General features: G+C 26.2%; 3 protein-coding genes across 4 annotated transcripts; 2 read left to right on the top strand and 1 right to left on the bottom strand.

Moving 5' to 3' along the window:
- Positions 1–4289: 4289 nt before the first annotated feature.
- Positions 4290–13433, top strand: LOC112597373 (protein kinase C and casein kinase substrate in neurons protein 1). 2 transcript variants are annotated; one of them, XM_025343396.1, is made up of 9 exons: positions 4293–4860; positions 10768–11146; positions 11292–11480; positions 11549–11775; positions 11835–11955; positions 12141–12254; positions 12414–12544; positions 12877–13055; positions 13148–13433. In XM_025343396.1, exons 2-9 carry the CDS (start codon positions 10784–10786, stop codon positions 13255–13257), a joined length of 1434 nt encoding a protein of 477 aa, XP_025199181.1. In that variant the 5' UTR covers positions 4293–4860; positions 10768–10783; the 3' UTR covers positions 13258–13433. The 2 variants fall into 2 exon arrangements, with proteins under 2 accessions (XP_025199182.1, XP_025199181.1); XM_025343397.1 differs by lacking the exon at positions 12141–12254 and having other exon boundaries at positions 4290–4860.
- A 3278-nt stretch (positions 13434–16711) lies between these two features.
- Positions 16712–21953, bottom strand: LOC112597393 (peroxisomal membrane protein PEX16). Its single transcript, XM_025343430.1, has 6 exons — positions 21682–21953; positions 21351–21621; positions 18342–18505; positions 18142–18242; positions 17203–17306; positions 16712–17104 (listed from the first exon to the last, which is right to left on the bottom strand). Exons 1-6 carry the CDS (start codon positions 21806–21808, stop codon positions 16858–16860), a joined length of 1014 nt encoding a protein of 337 aa, XP_025199215.1. The 5' UTR covers positions 21809–21953; the 3' UTR covers positions 16712–16857.
- On the top strand, positions 19807–20946 carry LOC112597394 (protein Mpv17-like). Its single transcript, XM_025343432.1, has 3 exons — positions 19807–20297; positions 20361–20695; positions 20755–20946. The coding sequence occupies exons 1-3, from the start codon at positions 20225–20227 to the stop codon at positions 20890–20892; spliced, it is 546 nt and encodes a 181-aa protein (XP_025199217.1). The 5' UTR covers positions 19807–20224; the 3' UTR covers positions 20893–20946.
- Positions 21954–26365: the final 4412 nt, after the last annotated feature.

Genomic DNA, 26365 nt, shown 5'->3' on the forward strand with positions numbered 1-26365 from the left:
ATTTTCGCAAATAATTTGTGTCCCTTTATTATTATAAATTATAGTTTATTAACATCTCGTTTGATGTTAAATATTTTTTATTAAATTAACGTGTTCATGACTGAATAATCAAATAGCGTTTAGCCGTTGGGGCTATGTCCTGTATGATTGTATATTATGTTCTATAAGTCGTTAAATTGATTTATTCCGTCTTTAATAATAACAACTATTATCATTATAGTCACTGTGTTGTTTATTTAACTAATCTAATTCAAATTATTTAGTTTATTTAGCGTTGCCTATGTAGAAAATTGAATTAAGTTTTTTTTAATTATTTTACTGTATAAGAGTTAAAACAGAGGAAAAAGTGATTTTTTATTGTAATTTGTAAAGTTGTAAGACATATATTGAAACGGCAAAAATGTTTTAAGTATAATTTATATTATTTTAAAATTTTTTATACTGTTTGTAAAGAAAAAAAAGTAAACTTTGAAACTTAAAGTTTAATAGATCCATGTTTTATTAGTTTGTTAAGAGTCCTCAAGAGTTCTTATTAAAATAAAAATACCTATATAAATAACTGCTTCTAAATAATATCGATAAATTCAAAAATTTGAATAACAAAATGTTATATCTTATATATTATGTATGTCAGTTGAACAAAGTATTTTAAACTTGTTAATGTTTACATAAAAGTATCAGCTATAATAATAAATAATAATATTTATATACATGTTTTATACACAACTATATAAAATATTTATATAATAGGTATGTGCTAGGTATATTTTATTCGCACGTATGTCACATTGTCACATTTGACGTTAGTTTAGATTATGAATATATTAACATATAGTATAGGCGCAAATAGGAGTGGTTATTATAGTAACTCGGGAGTTGGGAGAACAGTATTCCCCTAATAATTTGGCCAATCGAGTGAGTAGCTACTACATATAAATTTAATTTCTTATAATCTAGTTATATTATTTACTATAAGCACTACAAATTTTTTCTGGTAATGAAAGAACGTGCGTGTCTTAGATAAAAACTAAAAAGTCAATAAACATGTGGAATATTTGAATAGGTTTTGGTATTTGGTTTTTTTTATAGGTCTATTTAGTTTATAACATATTATGTGATTTTTAAGTGAGTGCGTTAACATAATAATAACTAAACTATATAACTATTTTTTTTTTTTTGTGAATGAATATTAATAAAATATTAACCTTTAATCGTCTAAACCGAGTAAACTGTCGATATTTTCTTAAGTTGTTATAATTTGACGTTTATATATTACAGTGATGCTATTATTTTTAAGAATATATAAACCTACATTATAGATATACTTATTTCAAAAAATGGCCTGGGCATCCAGTATTTAACAACCATAGTAAGTATTATTTTCAATTATGCACCAACCTATTAAAGTACAAATTAAACAATATAGGTCATTTTATTTATTATTCATTTATATATGCTAATAAACACTCGTATAATTCTATAAAATAAAAATATAAATTTTTGGTTGTTAAAACAATAACCTAGTAATAAATATCATATTAATAAATATAATTAATCTACGTTTTACAAGAATTGTTCTAATTTTCAAATTCCTACAAGTTTATACTAGCGATAATATACTACATGATTAAATTAGTTGAAGTATTAGTAACTTAACTGCAGTTATAAATGTATTGACATATAAATATATTGGAATACAGTTGTATATTTGTAATATTTTGTATAGTGCTTATATTATTAGACATTAGTTGTTATTTAGTATGGATAAATATAAGTTTTTATAGGTAACTTATATCGAATATATTAACTACCTATATAATATGTCATCGTAATTTAGTTACGATGACATATTTTTTGTATATACCTATAAAAATTATATAAGACCTATATAAGATAATATTATGATTATTTGTTATTTTTTCTCACTGATAGATGATTAGTAAAATGTTCTTAAGTGTGTTTATGCGTTTAATGAGATTTACTGTCATTGAAAAAAAAAACAAAATTTAAAATAATTCTTAAATTTGTAATAGCTATCTCCTCTAATCATACAATTCATATAAAATTATAAAAATAAATAACGTTCTAAAATTTTAATTAAAAAATATAAAATTATAATGTTTTACATGATATACTATACTTAAAGAAAAAATGTTCCCTACGATAGCTGTTAAATGTCAGTAAACATAGGTTACCTTAATTATAATTTTTAAGATTTTTTGGTAGGTATAAAATTGCTATGGAATAAAATGATAGAAGAAAAAAGAAAAATTTAAAAATTTTATGATATAGTTTTCTAAAAATATTTCATTTAGGTTTGGTATGTTAAACGCCACTCATTACACCTTTATATTCACTATATAGGAAATTTTAACTATAAATAATGTACACAATACTATATACAGTACACCCACCTATGTGGTAGTCAATACATATTAGGTAGTAGGACTAGTGACTAGTTGGAGTACTTACGGCACCAATGTGTATCTACTTTGGTTTTCAAGACTGGTTAAGTTATTTAGAAACTAGTTTGAATTTAACTAATTAGAAAGAAGAATAAGATGGATTAAAAAATAACATTAACTTCTTTATAAGCGGGCCTAGGAGTGTACTGTTAAGCAACAATGAGACGTGTTTTAAAATAAATATTATTTTGATCTGCATATTATATTGTTTTCTTTTATAGAGGAACAAAAGATATGTTCTAAAAGTTTTAAATAACTTAATTTATTGATTAAAAATGTCATCTAATTGGTATTTTAAACACAGTATTTTTTTGATAAGTTTTCTATGGGGAAAACTGTTGAACAATAAACATAATCAAGTCTGCATTTTTTTTTAAATAGAGTTTTCAATAAATTCGACAATAATTATTTTGTACAAATTTAATAAGTAGATCACATAGTTTGGTTGGATAAAATGTAAAATCGGTTGTTTTATTTAATAAGGTGCCTGCTAAGGATTAAGGTCTACGGTCTAACAATTATTAGGTACAAGTGACAAATCTAACGATATAGTTTTATATTATTCCAAGTATAAGAAAAACATTGTCAAAAATAGTTGGAATTCCCAATTTATGGTACTAGAAAATTTGAAATAAATTTGAAAATATTAGATATTTGTTTAGTTGAGATTTACATGTAATTTTTTTTATGAAATACGTAAAATTCGTGAAACGTCAAAATCAGTTAACAAATCTTAAAAAGAAAACTGTGACCGATTCAAGTCTTAATAATATTTAACTATAAGTACATAATAATGCAAGAGTTAGTTATACCTACTTACCGGCCGGATACCAAGGTTATCTACACCTTGCTGGATATCTAATAATAATATACAAGTATACAACTAAGTAACTTCCAATTTCACTCGTATATAATTCATCCCGCGCGGTATAGAAAATATTTATGCCATATTTATATTGTGTGCAACCTTGCAGCGGTTTCTAGTATTCAGGCGTCACTTCGCCACAACCACATTGTATTTTAATATACCATCGCGGGATGATGGAAATATCGGTGATTTGTTCTAGTACATGAAAACTCATAATATTATAATATAGTAGGCCTAATCTAAGGAATATTACCAAAAGATAGAAATATTTTTTTTTTTAGGACCTACCTATTTTAGTTTTACTTTTCACAAATATATTTGGTATTTTGTGAACTATTTTTATTCTACAAAAATAGAACAAAGTTTCATAAAATAGGTATCTGATCTCTTCGGCAACTAATGGTGTGTAGAATATATTTTAGAGAGGTAATTTTTTAATTTTTTTCATATATCCACGTTGGAACGTTCCAAAAATATAATATGATATCAACTATCAATGGTAGCATAATATTATAATTTATAATCTGACTAATAATTAAATACAACTAATAATAGGAAATAATTGAATTTGATGACATGGTGATTCTATCTATTATCTATGATCTTTTATTATAATTTATCGTACAAATTTCCATTATTTGAAAACTTATTAAACATATAATGTATAAATTTATATTATAAATTCCGGATGTAGAAGAAAAAGGCTCGGGTCAGAAGAAAAATTCTCTCATTTTAATTATACGGATAGTTTATGTCGAGACACCTGCCGAGAGGCGAGAATTACTCAACCTAAGTACTAAAACTCAACTACAGTCGTTTTTATTGTTTGTAACGCATATGCCGCGTAGTTCACATTTTCAAAAGTCCGTCAGTAGATGGCGCGCGCGATTGGCAAAGACGTCGGAATCAAGTCGACCGGCAGAGCAAGGAATGAAGGAAATGAAAATGTTTTAAAAAATACCTCCGTACCTTGCGAACGTGTCCACGCATCATCATCCATCCGCTGTCCGACCGCCGTCCGTTCGTTCAGTTTCGGCACTACTCGGCGTCACCACAGTCGGACCGGTACGTCCGTCGTCGTGCTTCGTACCTCGAATTATTATTATTAATAAACTAATAAATAAATTACAATTAATTTGTAACTGCCGAATGTTTTTATTCTTCGTCGCGCCGATCGTGTTGGTTGTCGTTTTTCGCTTTTTTTCTGGTAAAAAGACTCGAGAATGTGTTAAAAATTTTAGCTAAGTATTTAATATTTATAACAATGCCATAAAATAACATATGCCGTGATGACGTGAGGAGGTACCCCACACCTGTGCCATGTCAATAATATTGATAACGGTTTGATAGAGAATAGTATCGGAATGTCGAATATTTTTATGACCGTTTTACTGTCGTGCTGAGAACTGTGTTGTTTCCAAATAAAATATCATAATCCCGATCAACTGTCCCGGATCCCTGACGCTGAACAATCGAGTCATCTGCAAAGCCGCCACGGTCATTGCTCAACGACGCTTAGCGTACCAGGTAATAATGATATCTTCGACTAATCTATCTGCTGCCCATAAACCAGCTAGGTGTGTTTTTCGACGTATTTACCTAACACAATATACGCCACTGTGTAATATTTATCAATGAATGTTGAGACACGATTTCGGTATATAATCCCGTGTGCGAACACACACTACTATTAATATTTGGCTAGGTGCTATAGTTTTTTTTTTTATTGGACGACCCCACAAAACGATAACGATTTATTATTGTAAATACCCGGCAACTGATTTATAGACGGAAAACTCAAATCATTTTAACAATGGGAAATCAGCTTAAAAATTATAGATAGTACTATCTTATTGGTAATTTTCGTAGTCACTAGAGAATAATATTTGTTGCTATTAACAATGATAATAATAATAGTAGAATTATAATATCCTGTATTGTCCATTTGAGAATATATTATATTAATAAATGTAACTATGTTAGAAATTAGATTGCTCGTTTAATTATGAAGAAATTTTTTTTATCTAAATATGTATGCATTATTATATTTGCACTGTTATTCCATTTTGTAAATCAATAATATACCTCGACTTGCTAAAAGAACACTACCTGGTAGTTCAGTCAAAATATAAAAAGTAATTGTTTGTATTTATGTGTAAATTCATTACCTTCATAATTTTGTATAAGATTTTATTTCAATGAAACTGATTATAAATGTGCTATTGTGAATTTATTTTGGAAAATAATTTTCTCTTTTTTACTTAGAGTATAATATGATTTGACATTTTAATTTGATATTTTTTCATTACTTATCGATAATATTAAGTAATAGATCTTGATTTAGTTAAATTTAGGTTAATATAAATTAGATAGACACTTAATATTCTAATATGTATTTTAATAACTTAACATTTTAAATTTTATCTTTTTTGTGAGTGCTATAATTAGGTACCTACCTCAAAATCTCCAAAAACTTATTTACACTGGAATGTTTACACAAGTGTACATTGAGTAAATAATTGAAGTTTAACTAAGTAAGAATGTATAAAGAAGAGTGTGCTTGTTTTATAGTAGGTATAAATAGTATATTGTTAATCATTTGATATTTGTATTTTAATATTATTTATTTAAGTACCCATTTTTATACTATTATACTTAGTGTGATGTATCATTTATATTTTATTAACTATTTTTGAATTTTATTGGAGAAAAAAACAACCTGTTTACCTGTATAATATTTAATTATTATTAAAACTATTCTAGATTTGTATTAATGATACGTAATTTTGATAAATTATTCTCTATCTAACAAAAGTTGTAGTTAGTTATTTTATAAAACATATAGGTAATCATAATTTATACTGAATTTAAATATTATAAATTATATTTAATTTATTACCTAGTACCTATCTAAAAAATATTATATTGTTTAAACTTAATATTATATAACTAAAATTAATTGTACTTATATTTATGATTTATGAATCTATTATTATTTATTTTCTGTATAGTTATAATAATTAATATATTGCATAAATATTAAATAAAATGATTAAAAATTAAACTAAATCATAATTGGTTAAATTTTAATAACTGTTCATAATAAGTTTCAAATAAATTAATTTGTAAATTTTACAGTTATGATTTCTTAATAATTAGTTAAAACTAGCTATAACATTAATTATGTGTATAATATTGGTTTAACTTCTATTAGGTTTATTTAAAATTTAAATAATCACTATTATGTGTATGCTTTTAAAAACAATCAATAAGGTCAACACTAGTTTGTAAAAAGAAGACCTACAAAACTTTTGCCAATTGAAAGGATATCCTATATTAATAGTTGACTCGTGTAAGACCATACTTAAAGTACCTAGGCTGATAAAAAAAAAAAAAAAATGCATATGACTGCCATATCACATTAACCCTAGTTACTTGTATTAGCTATTTCTGATGAAGACTTAGTGTTTTAGTCCAAATGTTATAGGTAGGTGGTTATTGAAACAAAAATGAACATTGTTATCATTAATTAGTATCCTGGTACCAATATAGATATTAACACTCGTGTGATATCATTATTAAATTAATCTGTATTAGCACATTTTTTTTTATACATTGATATAAGAAGAGGCCTCTTTATATGCACTAGACTGGGTGTGGCCTAGAGGGTCAAGGACCAAATATGCTGCAAGCTAATCAACATTCCATCGAGGATCATATATGATAATATTCTTCCTAAAATACTATTGATGCTATCCAATATCTAATAAATTAATCTAATTATTAAGTTAAACGTTTATTTAATTAATCAGTAGTATTAATTATTAATTATTTTATTTATCTAGGAAAGTACTACTTATTTATTTTTCATTCACGTTTATGACTTAACTATTTAGTAATCATAAAAAATAATTATTTTAATATTAGGATATATAGGTAAATTATTTTTAATTATTTACTCGATTTTAATTCAATAAAAATAAAAGTTTAAATTTTAAGTTCCAAAAAATTGGTATTTTATGCTTAAGATTAGCATAAAAATATATGTATATTATTATAATATATATTTATTAGTTAATAAAAATATAATTTGTGTTTCTAAATAAATAGCTTTATAAGTTCATGACTTATAAATCATGTGTTCGTGTATGTAGAATTTTATTCTATTATTTTTGGTGGTCAAGACCCAAGATATAATTAGTTTTTGAAATCAATATTTGTTATAATGTTTTTATAGCTTTTTACCATTACACATTTTAATTTTTTTATATGTTTAATAATATTTATAATCGATATATTATCATATTACAACATATTTTGTTTTACAAAAATTTTAATGTATTTCAATTAGGGTTATTATAATAAATTAATATTATTATTATTTTTACTCCTGTTTTCCTATGTTACGAGTACGATTTCATTCCCCCTACTTTTGTAATCATGAAAATCAAAAAGTACATGTCCTTACGTGATATTATATATTAATATATAATATTAATAAATAATAAGTAATAACTAATATATTAGGTTTGGTTGGGAATCTTTATTTTATTTTTTTTTGCTATTGTTTCTTACAGTTTACAATTATTATGTTAGTTCTTCTTATGTAATTACATTATTTTCGTAAAATTGTTTATTGTCTTTAGATTTCCATAAATGAATGGTTTTATCTTTCGAAGAAATGTCATTTTTATTTGTAAAAATTAGAAAAATACTTCTTAATACGTTTAATGATAATCTTACATGAATTAGAACATTTATTATAATTTATAAGACAAATAACTCCATTATTTTTATTTTTTTTTTTTTTACTGTACAATTTATCATAATTTTGCTAATGTTGGTGTATGTTGCTTTTTAAATTTTAAAATAGGTAAATTAATTTTGCATTATGTATAAGCTTTAATTATAAATCAAAAATCTTCATTTATACGAGAAGTATAATTTATTCTAGGGTACTACGTTTACATTTCCGTTATTATTTATATTTTATTATGAATTATATGATATAGGTGTATATTCTATTGTATAATACCGGTATACTTAATAAACATTTCGATTTTCGTAGTATATTTAACTACGGTTTGTTTGTTTTCTCACGGTGCATTCCATTCCGTTGAGTTTCTTTTAATGTCTAATGTCTATCCAATGAGTTATTAATTAAAGATGTTTATCTGAACTTGACGGCAAAAAATATTGAGTTTTAGTTATGCTACAAAATTAAATTTTTATTTTTTGTGGTTTAATTAAATTCATATAATATTTAACATAGATACTAATGTACTATATATAAATATTTTTTTTCAATTTATAATTTTCATGGAGTTATGATCATTTACTGTATTGTTATTATATCATAGTTAAAGAGAATAAACTTTTACGGCGTCATCGACTGTATTTTATGTTTAAAAATATTAAAAAGCGTTGGTCCTAGGTTGTCATTGTATTTATATATATATATAATATATATATATTAACAATACATTTCAGCTTTTCGTATTTACATTAACCTATATTTCAGCTGCAATGTAAACATTAATATGTATGTATATTATGTATATATATATATATATTACATAACATTTAATAACAGATTTTGCAAGAGTTCAATGTTAGTGTACATCCCAATAATATTTAACACTGACCTACGTAAATGAACCGGAATATAAATAATGGCTGGAATAGAATGGTTTAGTGGTCAGTTATCTGTATGTTAATTTATATTAGTAAATTCACTAAAATCGTTTTCAATAAACTCATTATATAAATAGCTGTTGTTGCACCTATGTACTATAGCTATAGGTACCTAATAATACTAAATGTAGGATGGTGATGACTTTTCGACTTAAACAAAGTTATAATTTATTCATGAATTTACTATTGTATAAAATATATAGGTGCGAGAATTGTTATAATCGTATGAACAACTGTACGAGTATTAAGTATTACCTATAGTAGTAGGTGGCGTCACATAGTTTGTGAAATATATAGGCATTAGTAGTTAGTACATTACTATTATGATATTGTGTTCTAGTAATGCAACGCTACCAGTACTAATACGTAAACAAGTATCGCATAACACGCATACGCGTAACATGCTGACGGTGAACGGTATATCTAAATTGGCCGTAAAATTTTTTCATAAATTGATTATAATATAATATTATGTTAAGAGGTTGTTATGTCATTTTGGTTTGGTTTATTTTTGATACAATCACGAGTGTCTATGTTTAAACGTTATTAATGATAATAGTTGCTCGTTTTGATTATTTTGAACTCTGGCGTTCAATTTTATTCCGATACCTATTTCATATTATGTACAAACGCGTGTATGTACATAATAATTATTATATTATGTGATAGTGTCCAGAAAACGTACATTTCACAACGTTATATAGGTAGGTAACCTCCCGTCTGTCCGGTCGTCAACATTGATATCGTATTAAATAATATTAAATATTAATAAAAAAAAACTTATTATTCTTGTGCCGTTGAGTATTATATTAAAAACGTATCAACAATATCGTTAAGTTACGAACGTTATTACTATATTGTGATCGTCCTACCGCAATGTCTCCGGTCATCGTTTTCGCGCTTGGCGGGGACGAATGAATAGAATGAAATACGCGATCACAATATTTCGTGCAGAGAAAAGCTACCGTACCCGTACTGCATAATAATATTAACGGTCTAATTGCCAAATGACATCATTCGTCATGATGATATTGTGTGTTATGTACTTTGTATTTATGTATTACCATTTACAGTAGAGGAAAACGATTTGATACTTGAGCGGCCAAGAATATTTTTACACACGTGTATCAATAATGAATAATACCTATTAATTTCTTTAAGGTGTTCGTCATAACTCATAAGTTACAACTATACTAATAAGTAATATTATACGTTATTAATGTTATTATGTTCACCGTTGTATATAAGTAAACAGCGAACTGTGAACAATAATATCTATGGTATATTACAAAGGTTACATCTTCGGTTTATGTATTTCCATGTTTTTTTTTTTTTTAATATTTCTTAAATTTATACTAATAAAATTCGAACACATACAATAAAATCATAAATAAAAAATAATTTCATAAAACACTTAATAACTGCAAGATTTGAATAAATGTTGTAAACATTTTAAAATTTAAAACTGATAATTTCACATTGAATCCAATATCTACTTATAATATATTTACTCCACTTCACCGTTAAAACTTTAGATTTAAATTTGTCATATTTATAAAATTTATTATCATAAGTGGTTATTAATTGCATAATTATTTATTCCTCATTGTATATATGTATGTAGTATGTTCTTTGGAAATAATTTTATAGTGAACTAATGATGACTTGCTATCAGTTTCAAGTACTCTGAATCATTTGTTATTTAGATAATACACTAATTAAAACTATTTTTATGTCTAGATAAATACCAATAAAAATGTCACATCACAGTGATGACAATATGTTGATTGCAAGTAGTGATTCGTTTTGGGAACCTGGCAATCACAAACGTACTACTAAACGTATTGAAGATGGCTATCGATTATGTAATGATCTTATTACCCTCATACAAGAAAGATCAGATATTGAAAAAGCATACTCCAAGAGCTTAAAAGGATGGTCGAAAAAATGGAATGAAATTATTGAAAAAGGTCCAGAATATGGAACGACAGAAGCAGCTTGGAAGGGTGTACTAGTTGAAGCTGATAGACTATGTGATTTGCACTTAAGAGTCAAAGATGACTTATGTAACGATATAATGCAACAAGTAAAAACGTGGCAAAAAGACAATTATCATAAGGTTTGCACATAAGTAAATTTTTATCATACATATAATTAGTTTTTCCTACTCGATCGTATTAGTCATATTAACTTAATACCAAAATAAAATATGATTGTAATTTTTCATGCGCTTTAACTCATTCAATTTATTTTGTTTACTTTAGACTGTTTTACACATAAAAGAACGAAAAGAAATGGAAGAATCATTTAAAAAAGCTCAAAAACCTTGGTGTAAATTATTGACCAAAGTTAACAAAACAAAAAATGAATACCATATTGCATGTAAAGCAGAAAAATCAGCATCAAATCAAGAACGAAATGCATCTGCCGACAGTTCCTTATCGATGGATCAAGTGAAAATATATCTATTAATATCTTACTATTCAATTAAAACTCAAAACCTGACTTTATAATTATTTAGGTGAAAAAAATGCAAGATCGTGTAGCCAAATCGAAAGAAGAAGTGCAAAAAGCCAAAGAAAAGTATGAAATGGCTCTACAAGAATTAAATGCATACAATCCAAAATATATGGAAGATATGACAGTTGTATTTGACCGATGCCAAGAAACGGAAGCTAGAAGATTGCAGTTTTTCAAAGATACCTTGTTTACAATACACAAGTGTCTAAATATTTCTCAAGACCCCGTGTAAGATATGATAAATGTATTAATTACAAATTTAGTGAATTTTTTTATTTATTTATTAGTTTGCCACAAATTTATGAAGAGTTTTATCATACAATCAATAATGCTGATCATGAGAAAGATTTGCGGTGGTGGTCAAATAACCATGGTGTCAATATGGCTATGAATTGGCCCTTATTTGAGGTTTGTAAAATTATAAAGCAATTAGTATTATTGTTTGTTTATTTTAACTGTAGAAAGTCATTTGTGATTTATTTACTAGATGTATTTATTTTTGGTTTTGCTTAGATTTAATTTTCAATAATAATTGTAGTTAAGTCAAAAAACTAATTTGTGTGCATGTGTGTTGTCGTGTTATTTTTCTATAGGATTATATAGAAGAATTCCGGGATATATCCAAGGGAAAAATCAAAGAATCCATACCTGCTGGAACAATAACATTAATCAATCAACGATCAGTTGGCGAAGATTTGCATGTAAATGTTAGTGTGCATTTTTTTCAATTTTTAGTTTACTTATTATGTGTTAGTTAGAAAGATTGTTATTAGTGTATGATATTAATCTTTTATTATTAACTTAGTTTTTTTTTTTTGTTAATGTATTTAATTATTAACATTTTTGTTTATTTATTATCTTTTTAGGATTTACATTCAACTCATCCAAAGATAAACAGCAAAAAGCATACTGTTGCAATATCACAATCAGATGATAGTACTGATAATCATAAGCAATCTACAGAAAAATCAAATGGAACAAAATCACATCCAATAACGTGAGTTACTTTATAAAAAATATATATCAGTTAAGCATAAAAATTATTATTCTTTATAAATTACACCTAAACGTCATGCCATTTAGATTCCTAATGAAGGGGCCGTGCACCGGACCTTACATACCTGTGTTAATCGGTAAGATCGATTACACATGTTCCATATTTCCTTTTGTATTTAGAAATTCCTTTTAATTTATGGTATCATTAGATATAATTAAAAAATCCAACATTTTATGTTATTGATATAATTCTATTTTTTGTTAGATTAATTATTACTCTCCTGATTATTATTATTTTTATTTTTATAATGATTTTTTTTATATATTCAATAGCAATGGAGCGTCAAACAGCCAAACACCGGACTCAAACCCATTTGAGGAGGAGGAATGGGATGAGGAAGAAGGAGTTGGTCCCGATGGTGCGCTTGTGGACAACGGCGAACCCGGTGTACCTGTAAAAGCACTATATGATTATGAGGGTGCCGAAGCTGATGAGCTCAGTTTTAAACAAGGTAAGAAAAAATTTCTTTTAAAACAAATTGAATAGATTATTTCATTAAAACAAATTAGTTATTTATTATTTAAAAAAATTTTAATTTTGTAGGAGAGTTATTTGAAAAATTAGAAGATGAAGATGAACAAGGCTGGTGCAAGGGACGTAAGGATGGTCGAGTTGGATTATACCCAGCCAATTATGTAGAATCAGTATCATAAACAGAATGATTAATTTTAAATATTAAATAGTATGTATAATATTTAAAAATGAAAACAATGACGTATGTAGACTACTATGTACTGTCTGTTCCTCTGCCAAAAAAAAGATGTTGTGATCCAATTAATATTTTTGGAGTATTGGTTGTTTTTAATTTAAATTGTTTGTTTATTTATATTTATTTAATGAAAAAAAAAAATTATTGTTATTTTGAGGGAACAATTGGTAGATAGAAAGTTATTTTTATTTGAAACAATTTTTTTCTTAATACTCCATTAATTTTAATAATAATTTATATACTGGCATTATCTACTCTATCAAATGTATACTAGAGAAATGTGTAGATAGTTTATATCTACTTGAACAGCATTTAATTAAATTCAGTAATTAATTATTATTATTATTATTATTATTATATTATAATTATTAATTACACAAAGGAGTAATCAACGTGTTGAGTATTGAAAGTATGTTTTGAATCAAGATTTAATGGATCAAATCAAAATTTGAAACAATATAATGAATAAAATGAATAGGACAAACAATTTTACTTGATACTTTTTAGTATAATGCATAAAGAACAATTAAACAATTGAAAATGTTTAATTATTTTATTAATGAGCCAGATAAAACATGTAGTTGAAAATAGTCAATATTTAACTTGATTTTCAATTAAATTATTTATTTCCATTTTGTTATGTTACTAATTAAAATACAATAGTATCTGTTACTATGTAAATGGTAAGCTATTGTTATTTTTTAATGGAAATGTATTATTGGTAATAAATTGTTGTTAATTGTATTTTGTAAGGAAACATTTACTAATAATATTTATTAATTATTATTATACAAATATTAATTTTGCCATTAGATTGTAAAAAAAAAAAAAAAAATACTCTGTTAACTATTTAATATTTTTTTTAGTTATGTTTTGTACATAGAATATAATATTAAATACAATATTAATAGCATTGGTTCATGTATGATTTATTCAATTTTAATTAATTAAATTTTATTGCATGTATTAATGTAAAATTGATTAAAAGTTATACTAAAGGTGATTTAAGAAAGTGTTAAGATCAAAGACAAAATATAATACAAATAAATACTGAAAAACTTATTGGAATTCTAAACTTTACAGTATTTATTTTCGATAATGAAAACTTACAATAAAAAGCGCATATAACTGTTTAAATTTAAAAAAAAAGGTCATTTTGTCCTGGATTCAAAAATATTATATAAAAACATATTTCTTTAGTATTTTATTTTAATAATTTGCTTTTTGATTGTGTATTTGGAAATAGAAATAATTCTTGCTATATCTTTCTTTTTTATAAGTAGGTATATCATGTATTTTGTAGTGCTGTTCATATTTTATTTTACTATCATAGTAGCTGTTTACTTTACAAATATTAAAACCAAACAATTTTGATTATTATCTTTTTATCTTTTCAAAATTTAAACCTCACTAAAGTAATTATTTTATTTTTAACATACATAATAACAAAACTAAATTCAGAGAATTTGCAAAAATAAATAGTTTTGGCAAAACTAATTATAAATATTATGTATACATTTATTTAACTAAATATGTGGACATAAAATAGTTTACCTTTCAATAATGTTTTTATACACCAGAATGTATTAAAATATTTTTAATGTCACTCATAATAATTTTTTTTTTTAGTGCATTAGTGCAATTAATTTAAAATTAATTTGATTGAAAGTAAATTACTGCTGTTGTTCTATCTTTACTTTAAGTAAAAATGTATAAACATTATTGGTAAATGATAATGTTTACTTTGACCTACATATTAATGAAAATTGACTAGTTTTGAAATTAAATGATTGTCTAGAATTATTAAGAAGACCAAGTACCCGCATTTGTTGTTTTGCTCACACATAACATACAAATCTACGTACCAGATTTTTACTACCATTAATTATTTATCATTAATATTATTTTCAAATTAACATATCATCAAATTTGTAAGAGAGTATAATATACACTGTGCCCATATAGGCACAATTAATATCTCGTAAGTTTATTCTAATATTCATTATTAATAAACTGTAGTAATAATTAGTTAAATATTATGTAGTCTTGCTGTTATATTCATGCAAAGTTTAGTTTTAGTTAATTTTTTAAATAATTTAAGAACCTTACTACATATACTACATAGTTTAATGGTTATTGACATAACTTTAATTTTTCAGTTTTATAGTTTTATTCATTAATTACTTTGTTTTCATGGATTTATGTAAGAAATAATCTAATACTTAAGTGTTAGTTAAAATATTATTCCGAGGTCATAGGTAAAACTTGGTTATAAAAAAAATGGTAGCAATGTAGTTCAATCACATTATAAATTCATTACCTATGATTTTTTTTTTTTATTATTTGCCCATAGTATAATTTAGATTAGATAAAACCTTATAGCGGATACACACAAACACAATTCAACTTACTTATTTAGTAATTGCTATTTTAAGACCATCCCAACCACAATCAGTTGTATGTCTAAGTTTCTCAAGATCTGAAATTGGTGTCCAACACTTAAGTACTTAAAATGATAAAAATTATTATTTAAAATTGTAGGGAAAAATAAAGATGTTATGTTCTGGATTATAATTAATAATGAAATTATTTTATTTTATTTTTTGTTAATATTTTTGTAATTTATCAGTTAAAGCATATACACCAACGTCTCACCAACAATTTCTTTATTTTTTAAATTGATTTTTAAATGTATTAAATGAACAAATATTTTTAATAGCAAAAGAGATATTATGAGGGCTATTTCCTCCCTTAATTCAATCACTGCTCATCATTTATGTTCATGTTGCTCACTCTTAAACATAATAGTGGAAAGTATGCAATATTTTACAAAGTTTATTTGAAATTCAAATATTACTTTATATATTATACATATATACATAATTCATGTGCTTAATAAATTTATAACACACCATTGAAATCAAAATCAAGTATAATTCTATTTTATTAACAATATCATATAATTATATTATTTTATAGTACCAATCCATACAAACTTATAACTACTCATCATGAATTAAGATATACTTAATTCGTGTTTTTTTAATAATACACCTTTAAAATAATAGTATAATAATGGAATATTTATGTTTAGCTGATCTATAGAAAAATAACAGTTATTATATGATATTTCATTATACAATTATAATAGGATTTATTTTCTTATCTCGATTAATTACATGAAGAAATTCAATAAATTAATACATTTTGTTTTCTAGTTTTACTGAATACTCAAAATATTATATAAAGCACTTAAACCCTGTCAATGAAAATAGTAAGTACCTATAAAATATAAATAATAAATAATTACAAAACTTAAATGAATAAATTACATTGTAATTGAGCATTTCCTACAAAACATTTATATTGTAGTACAAATATAAAAAAAAAAAATCACCGTGTACAACAATGCATATAAAAACAATTATACCAATAATAATAAAAAAAAAAAACAATTAGTTTAATAGTTACCCCAAAACATTGCTTTTTTTTTAAATTTATAAAAATGTGTAAAACTGAGTAACATAAATTCTCCAACAACATGTTAGACAGACCAAAGGTAAAAATATGTTTCCTGCCATTGTTTCATGTATTCTAGGAAAGGACGCATTAATGGACCAACCAATGGCACTGAGTTAACAAACCAATGTAAAAATAAACGGATGTGTTTTTCTGAATAGTTTTCAAAGAATGGTGATCTGACCATATACATGGCCAAATTTAGCGATCGTTTTGACAACACCAAACGTTGTTGAGGTGTTAGATTTTGAATTGACTTTAATCTATGCAGACTAAAACAGAAAAATAATAATTAAAATCAAAAAAAATTAAGATTAATTCAAATATTTACAAGCATTATTCATCAATCATCAGTTTACACAACTATTACCTTATATATTCAATTGTTATGGAAATCAACCAAGGCTTCCACGATTTCTCACCAAAAACGCACATACTGCCCAAGTGAACAATTGGTTTCATTATATACATTGTCTAAAATAATAAACAATACAACATTTAAAAGCTTTAATATTACTAAAGATTATCAGAGAAGTTTTTTAAATAAAAATTAATTTGATTGACTTATAATTAACAATGAATCGAATCATAAAAAACAATTTTATCAGAGTATGAAAATAAGTATTAAGTTATTTTTATAGAGTTTAAGCTTTATTAAACTAAAATATGATTTAATTTCAACCATGCATACTAACTTATTTAAAAGTCACCCTTGACTAAGCTGCAATATAGAAATTATCCTCCAGTTAGCTACACTCAAATACTTAACACCTATTACACAGCCGAGTAAATTAAAACCAGTGTAATTTACTACAATTATTTTAAATATTTTATTCTTGATGTTTCCAATATTGTTTATTCAAAACATGGATGTAAATAAAATAATGTCAAGCAATAAAATCTATTTCAGTGGATTCCAAACTGTTATTAAGTGACTTTATAATTTAGATTTTTTTATGGAATCTACCCAATTTTTTTAATTCTAACATTAAACATAAACATTATTATTAATTGGTATTTTTAGGTATAAATACAATTGAACATTAATTTTATATAATGTATGTTTTACATATTTTCTATTTTCGGACGCACAAGCATTTCATATTTTATTGCATTAAAAAATCACAGCTCTGATGACAATTATAATAAATCCACGTTGACGATTGAAATAAGTAATAGTTAAAAGCTGTACGAGACTAAACTCTAAGCTCTAAGGCATCTTTCTTCGAATCGATTCTACGTCAGATTATCATAACAACTAATGACGATAAATGATAATAATATAATAATTATGTGTTGAGCGTTGTACCTCCGCCACGACGTGTTTGTCACTCAGAGTCTTGCCGGGAATGCCGCCGAGCTTATTTGCCCTCGGAGGGGCTTCCCACGTGCGTCGGTTCATCGGAGGGGCTGAAAATGGAAACGGAAAACGGTCAAGTATTGAGGGCGTTATCGAGAATTAATAATAATAATATTATGATTCGACAACGGCGTATTTTATTGTATTACCATGGTCCAGTTTGCGAATGGTCCGTCCTGACGGTAGCGTTATGACATCGTCGAGGGTGTCATTATGTTTGAGTCCCACAGATTTTCGATCCAAAGGTTGTATGGGGGGCGATTCGAGTATGTGGAGCTTGTGCACGTGCAATAGGTACAGGCGTGCCATGCATCTGTAAAATTTAGTCGTCGCGAAAAGCGTTAGTAAGACTAGTAAAACGACTAAAACGTATACAAAAATAAAATATTTTTTATACATGAATTATTAATTAATATTGTAATTATTATGTACAGCGCGACTTGCAAAGATACAATACTAAACTGTTTCGATATGGTTCGATTTTCTATATTTTTATAAAATTGTTTAAATGTTTAATTAAGTGTACCTATCTTGCCTAATAATTATTGTATTGTTTTGGCGTTTGCGTTTCCAATGACATTTCATAACGAAACAATAAATAATAATTGAAAGCTATTAGTTACAGCAATACAATTGTAATATGACATTGGGAATTTGAGTAATATTGAGCTATATATTTTCTAGTGAGAACTATTAATCGAAATATACCTAAAACAGAGATACTTGCTTACCGAGTAAGCACATACGCGGAAAGTCGAAATACCATTTCAAGGATGAGTGAGGTATTTACAAATGTTAACAAATATACATAAATTAAAATTTACAAGTTTAAAGTTATAACGTATAAACTTAATATGCTTATGTAAAACATTTCTTTTTTTTGTTTTTGAAGGAGCGATAAGTAGCCCTAGAAACTTTCGATACGCACGTGCAGCTCAGTGCATTTACTGTTTTTGCATACACACTATGGTAAGATATTACGGAGACTGTAATGATTTAAAAATAGCAGACTAATAACTGATGTCGTAACATAAATACTATTAAATAATATTTAAATATTAACACAAGGTATACGTCAAAGTCAATATATCCCTAACTAAATAAAACTATGAACTGCAATACAAATGATAATATAGGTCAAAGGTATGAATATCGAGTCAATTTTGAACCATCTTTGACATTTTTATGAAAGCTATTTGTTAATAATTTAAACACGTTAAGAACGTATTGATATAACATGTAGACATGTAGTAGGTAGGTATGTAAAGAAATTGAATAATATGCTAGGCGTGAGTGTAAGAACGAATATATTATTATCGAACAGATAATGAAAAATAAGCATTCATAACATTTGGTATCTACACCTACCTGTTTAGTTACGATTTAGCACCAAAACGACTACCTACAATATTATTGTACAGTAAAATTGTACAATGTACAATAACTGAGAATCCTTCAAAAACAATACGTTTTTAAAACAAAATTTGGCAACATTCAAACATAGTATATTTATATACAAATATTAAATAATAATCAATATCCATCCCACGTTACGAGACGATTATAACATTTATAACCATAAGTGAACAGTGTTGTTATGTGAGTTACAAGTGGTAGTATACTAATATCATTCGGAACGCTCTGTACACAGTGCGCGCTGACAACGTTTTAGATAAGACGAAACAATTTAATCAACCGGTTACAACTAACAAGTTGCAATCAGAACAGTTTTGAATACAATTAACTACATAGTGAATATTGAATTTTGATTAATAGGCAAGTTATCGAATTAAAAAAATTTAAGGAGGCTATGTGATAATGGCCTACTACATGACCATACATTGTTTTAATCGACTAACGAATAAATTAAAATAAAAAATTTGAAAACTATAAACGTTTAACTTTGATCTACACAGGTGATTTGGCCATTAAAATCATAAGCAAAATAAAACCAAACGTAACGCAGTGAAAACCGACAGTAATCATTCATATTGGTAGAATACAAAATCATAGTCAACATCAAACACTAAAAATGGCATCTTTTTTTAAGTGGTACAGATTTTACAGCCACACATATCCAGTAAGGACCAATCTCGTTCAAACGGGTATGTAACCGGTGTAACACTGAGTATAAATATAATCATTATAGATATTATAATTTATTTTAGGTCTATTGTTCGGCGTCGGGGATTTAATGGCCCAGAGCGCAGTAGAAAAACGTAAACCCGATGAAATCGATTGGTTACGTACAGTTCGTTATGCATCTATTGGGTGTGCGGTCGGACCAACACTTACTATGTGGTATAAAACATTGGATAGATTAGGAACTAAAAACACAATACCAATAATAGCTAAAAAAATATTAGTTGACCAAACGATTGCATCACCAATTATTAATGGAGCTGTGATGATAATGAGTAGAGTGTTCAGTGGTGACGAATGGCCACAAATACAAGATAAATTAAAAGACAACTATGTGAAAGTTATGCTTACTAGTTACTTGGTAAATACATTTAATGCAATTTTTTTTCAATTTCTTATCTTACGATTTTGTTTTTTTAGATTTGGCCAGCTGTACAGACATTTAATTTCACTATTGTTCCACTACAATACAGGGTCTTAACAGTACAAGTAGTATCATTAGCATGGAATACATATCTTTCATTTATGAGCGTTGGTGGTGGAGAAAAATCAAAATAAGCATCATATTAAAAATTATTTGTCAATGCATCTAAGGATGTATAATTTTGTTAATTGATTTAAATTTCTAAGTTTATTTTATGTATTATCATTTTAAATATATATATATATATATTTGTTAATAATTTTCTTTTAATATGAATCTAATATTTTCTTATATTCTTTATATGAAAAACTATGAACGTATAATTGTAATAAAATATGTTGTAATATTATCATATATGTTATTAATAAAATTGGTTGATCTTTCATTTTTGTTTGCGTACAAATAAAATTGAATTAATGCATAGAAATGTGAAGTAATTTTAACGTGGACTGTACAGCTAAGAACGCAGCGCATCTACAGAAAACCATAACAATCACATAGGCATCCATAATTATTTGTAGACCTTAGCTGATATGGAGTATGTCTAAGAGGTAAATAAAAAAAAGAGAAAGTTTAATAATCGAATAATTACTTTACAGTCTGCAAGAGCACAATTATAATCCATCGTCCTTTGTTACCCCATAGTTTTTTAGCAGATACTTCTATGAACACTTCAATATAATCCACAGTGGTAATGAAACGCTTGATATTTTCAGAGCTAAATATTTTTTTCTTTCCTTTATCACCGACCGTTACAGAGTTCGTTTTGGCAGTGCTTAGTATAATTTGATCATTAAATAACATCATGAAGTTGGACATGGAATATATGAGCTCGGACAGTAATGTCGAGTTGTTGATACGACCTGCAATAACGTGCTAAGCTATAGTGAATAATTGGAATACATGGTTTATAAACAAAATACCAGCTAGAAAGTATGATATCCATTTTATTGAAGCTTCTAGATCAGTTGTCCGATCTGGATTTGCACTGACCCAGTTCACATAATGTTTATACAGTACTCTTAACGTAGGTATAGATAAATTTTCCATTTTATATTAATTATTAAGTCGTTCGCAGCCGATTGTTTTGGCAAAAATTTAATCAGCAAAAACAAAAGAATGTAAAGTGTAATTCACAGTACGAATTGTGTGTTGTTATTGTACATTTTTTTGAATCTATGTGGTCGACGACCGACGTTGTTGATTATACAGTACGTGCGTGAAGTTAGCAATAATGTCAGTTATTGATAAGGAAATCTCATATCAGCCATGGCCGATTGGTACGATGAGTTGCCTATAGTATGCCCCTAGCCAAAATAATGCACACGCATTATAGAAATCCCGACTAAATAATTATTGTTATTCAATTGTAATACTTTATCCTAGTCCCTAGACAGAATTATGGCCTTTAAATTATAAAATAAATATTGTTATTAAATATATAATATCTTATAAATCAAGTTCAAACTAATACTTATCCATTTTTTTTTTTTTTTTTTTTTTTTAAGTGAAGTAAATAAATACAAAAAAAAAAAAAGAGAAAAAGTGTTAGTGTTTTATTTAATTTTCAAACTTAGGTAGGTACTTAATATAGATTCGTGTTACAATGAATTAAGTTATTTTTACTTAAAAAAAAGGTCATTTTATATTGTATGTTAACATGCATTGATGTCACGAAATTACCTGTATACAATTTTGTATTTATACTAGAATAACAAACCTTTATGGTTAATATTAAGTTTTATTAATTGTGTAATGTGTCTTCAAATTTAATATTTTATTTTATTTATAGTAATTAAATTTAATGAAATTTTGTTTCTTAGAAACACTGCCAAAATTTGACTAAAGATCTACACGCGTATTAAAGGAGATATGTTTTTATATAAAATCGTACTATAATAATGTATAATTAGAGAAATAAAAGATTTTTATTATTTTGATTTCAGTTACGTCAATGCAAAGTATGTATTTAAAATCAAGCTATCCCAATCATCTATGGGTAACGACCGATTAACTATTACTGATTGAATTAGATATATTGAAAAATAAATTGAATAAATTATCAGATGGTAAACGGCCATTGGTAGACTAGAAAGATGTTGAACTTGATACCATTCTTGTAAGATGTGGAAATGTTCAAGAGCGCTTAAAATATGTCGAACATCAACGTATTGCAGAACCTTGAAAAATAATTAATTTTCTTGGAAAATAATATATTATAATATAATCACTTTTTTTCATAAAAAAAAAGTTTAAAATGTGGGTTACTCGTTTTCGTTTGTCTAAAAAACATAGAAAGGTTAGTAAAAAACATGGAGCGTTCAAGATCAAAATGGGACTTCTTGAAAGTAATAAGAATAAACGATTTTATGTAGTATTATACATTAGTATGAATTTAAATTTTACTAAACACGTGTTTGTGTGTTTGCGTATGTGCTGGAGAGCTAATGAATAACTTAATGTTAATTATTGAAATGGATGAAATATCGGACGTTGGAACTAGCGAGGCTATAAAGTTGCGGATCTGCAATTTACTCGTGATTCAACCAGTTTGGATTTGCCATCCAAAAGTTACCCACTGCTTCATGTTCACCGACGTTGGTCAGTGTGTCACATAAGAAATTGGACTCTTCTCCAGTCTCAAACAATGAACAAATCTATTATCGTATTTCGAGAACAACTTATTTATTGAAAAAAACTGTCGTCTTGAAGCTACTCGGAGAGTAGAAAGGTAAGAAAACCGATCTTTGCTTCAAAACAAAAGTTAAAATGAGTTATAAGACATAAGAAGAATGTCATTATATTTATAGTAAATAACTCTTGTATTTTAATATAAGCTATTTTATTTGTGTATAACTATAATAATTATCGAATTTTATAGAATATTCACAAAAATTGTATCGTAATAAAGTCTTTGAATTTAGTATTTATCCTGATAAATGTTTAAAGAGTTCAAAAATCCCGGAAAAAATAAAATTGTATAATTTCGATGGTTTTGCAAAGTATCTTTCTACGTTTCTAAGTTTATTTATTAAAATTGTTTTAAACGTACGCATTAACAATCAACCTCATCATGAGGTCCTGATTTCTTCAAAACAAATTAGTTGAAAATTATGGAAATATTTAGCTACTGTCATATAGTTTTTCATGATTACCATAACCTGCAATTGTGGTTTTGTGTAAGTATTCTCATTTTGTATAAAGTTTTTTTTCTTATTCTCAATTATTTTGCTAAGTATCAAAGAAATTTATATTTATTCATTCAAATAATAAATATACGTCAGTTGATATAATAAGAAATTAAACCTAAATACGAGTATACATGTATAATTGATGGTCGTAAGCTTTAAATTACATCAGTTACATGGACTGTGCCTAATCCCATAATTGCGCAGTGCGTAATATTGAATCATATAATAAATAAATACGAAAAAAATGATTAGATTGTATCCGTCATTCAAACGGTTAAAGACAACTAACAAAATCAGTAATTAATGACATAAAATTAGAAACGAGCAAATGAAATGAAAAAATCTTAAAACAAACACTCGTAAATAAAGAGACATTGGCCATTGGCCATGCTTATTGTTAATTAGGAGGTGGACAGCAACATACGTGTTGTGTTTCAATACATACTAATATAATATGCATAATGCATATATATTGACACTATTAACAAACACTATGAATAAATCACGTTTAAGGTCCGAACATACCTCACCCTCTTGACTTGAAAGGAGCAGGACTATCAAGACAATTATGGTACTAAAACGTATTTGACTTGATTTTATCAAGTTCGATATCCAATATTACTGTTAAGGAATAAGGATAAATATTAATTTAGATATTGCATTTAATACTATCATAATGAATATATAAATGAAAAAAAAAAAAATTCAATTTTTGAAGTAATGATTGATATTTATTATAAGAAGCAAAACTTACCAAATAAAAAAACTGTCCCTCTTTTTTTTTTCGTGTGATTAGGTATATCTTATTATATTTTATGAAAATACAAGAATTACTGGCTTATTCGGCGCAACGTATAGGCAATTTGGCTACATTGCTGCGCAGATCAACAAAATAATTTTAAAATGTATTGTCGACGTGTAATAACTTAATATTATAATATTATGATTAATAATAAGTGCAATAATTTTGCTTTTTGATATTATTACGTACTATGTCTTTTCGATTAATGGTTTCAAATTTTGACATAACGTCAGAATGATTTGATCAAATTTCGATCAAAATAAAGTTACGTGTATTTATTTCTCGAACTAGTTTGCATAATATACATCATAACCTGTAATAGTGACTCACGATGAGGGTTATAGTTTATGGCGGTAATGAAAATTAATAAAACACAAATAAATATTTTCTATAGATAGGATAATATTGAAATTTATGTAATTTAAAATCGTGGTAGTGTAATAATAAATTATTCTCATTCACATTGGCTCATTGCGTTGCACATTGCATTTAAGTATTCACTTTTCAAAATAGGAATTCATGAATAAAAATCAGTGCATTTTTATAATATTTTTTATGTTTTACTTGAGAAGATACAGTTGAGTACTTATTACAGACTTTTAATTAAAAATGCATCCTGAAATTTAGGAAATATTTTCTTGAATTCCAAGAGAAACTTCGTTCTATATTTGTCGAACAGTTGAAGACAAGTATGCAAGACACTTTTTACAAATTTTTTCCGTTATCGAAGTAATCAAATGATGAAATTTTACACACATAACATAATATATGTTAGTAAAAGAGTTTTTTCGCAATAATGGGAATAAAATAACTAAATTTGCATGCGCACCAATGGGTCAAATGTCATATTACTCATTCTTGCAACACATTCTATGTATTTGTGTAAATATGGTCGTCTTTATCGACTTCGTACAACGATAGAAGTATTGAACGATTCCCGAACTACTAAAAAATGTGCCGTAAATCACGTCACTATGTAGGAGACAATAATGTTATTTTTATTTTTATGAAAAATATTATTTAAAATAAATTAAAAATATACAAATTATAGAAAGCATCTTAAATAAAAGAGTGGTATTGTAAGAAAATAGTATTATTACTGTAGAAAGTGGAGTGGCATATAATAATAATATCTTCCTGTGCACGATTCATCACTAGCCATTAAGTCATAAAATAGGGTCTATTTTTTTGTCATTTTTCGTACTACACATTTTTGTACAATATAAAGCACCAGCCACCAAGGTGTACCCCGGTGTGAACTTTTACATCTTTTCAAACACAGCAGTTTATGTTTTGACTCATCCCATAATCAGAATTAAAAAAGATAAATACATACATTTTTAATAATGAATATTTTATTACTTACTGACTTTTATTTTTCTAGGTAAAAATCCATTTACTATCTACGAATTCTAGAGTGTTTTTTATTTTTACGCTGCTACTACAGACACGTAAAGAGAAAAAAGAAGTTTGTCCATTTTTTTCAAATAAAAATGAATATAGGTCATTAAATAGTGTGTTTTTAAACATATGGGTTATGTACAGTTATTGAAATGTTTATGCATAGATATAATTTAAATATACCATTTACCTAAAAGATAATAGGTTATTGTG

Source organism: Melanaphis sacchari, unplaced genomic scaffold (genome assembly GCF_002803265.2).
Source record: "Melanaphis sacchari strain LSU unplaced genomic scaffold, SCAv2.0 Contig40_pilon_pilon, whole genome shotgun sequence".
Lineage (NCBI taxonomy): Eukaryota > Metazoa > Arthropoda > Insecta > Hemiptera > Aphididae > Melanaphis > Melanaphis sacchari.

Excerpts from the sequence above, each read along its gene's own strand:
- LOC112597373 (XM_025343396.1), top strand. The coding sequence starts at position 10,784 with ATGTCACATCACAGTGATGACAATATGTTGATTGCAAGTAGTGATTCG. Across the intron at positions 11,956-12,140 it reads TGAATTGGCCCTTATTTGAG|GATTATATAGAAGAATTCCG; the intron begins GTTTGTAAAATT and ends ATTTTTCTATAG. Across the intron at positions 13,056-13,147 it reads TGAGCTCAGTTTTAAACAAG|GAGAGTTATTTGAAAAATTA; the intron begins GTAAGAAAAAAT and ends TTAATTTTGTAG.
- LOC112597394 (XM_025343432.1), top strand. The coding sequence starts at position 20,225 with ATGGCATCTTTTTTTAAGTGGTACAGATTTTACAGCCACACATATCCA. Across the intron at positions 20,298-20,360 it reads GACCAATCTCGTTCAAACGG|GTCTATTGTTCGGCGTCGGG; the intron begins GTATGTAACCGG and ends AATTTATTTTAG. Across the intron at positions 20,696-20,754 it reads TTATGCTTACTAGTTACTTG|ATTTGGCCAGCTGTACAGAC; the intron begins GTAAATACATTT and ends TTGTTTTTTTAG.
- LOC112597393 (XM_025343430.1), bottom strand. The coding sequence starts at position 21,808 with ATGGAAAATTTATCTATACCTACGTTAAGAGTACTGTATAAACATTAT. Across the intron at positions 17,307-18,141 it reads ACAAACACGTCGTGGCGGAG|ACAATGTATATAATGAAACC; the intron begins GTACAACGCTCA and ends TTATTATTTTAG. Across the intron at positions 17,105-17,202 it reads ATAACAATTGAATATATAAG|TCTGCATAGATTAAAGTCAA; the intron begins GTAATAGTTGTG and ends TTTCTGTTTTAG.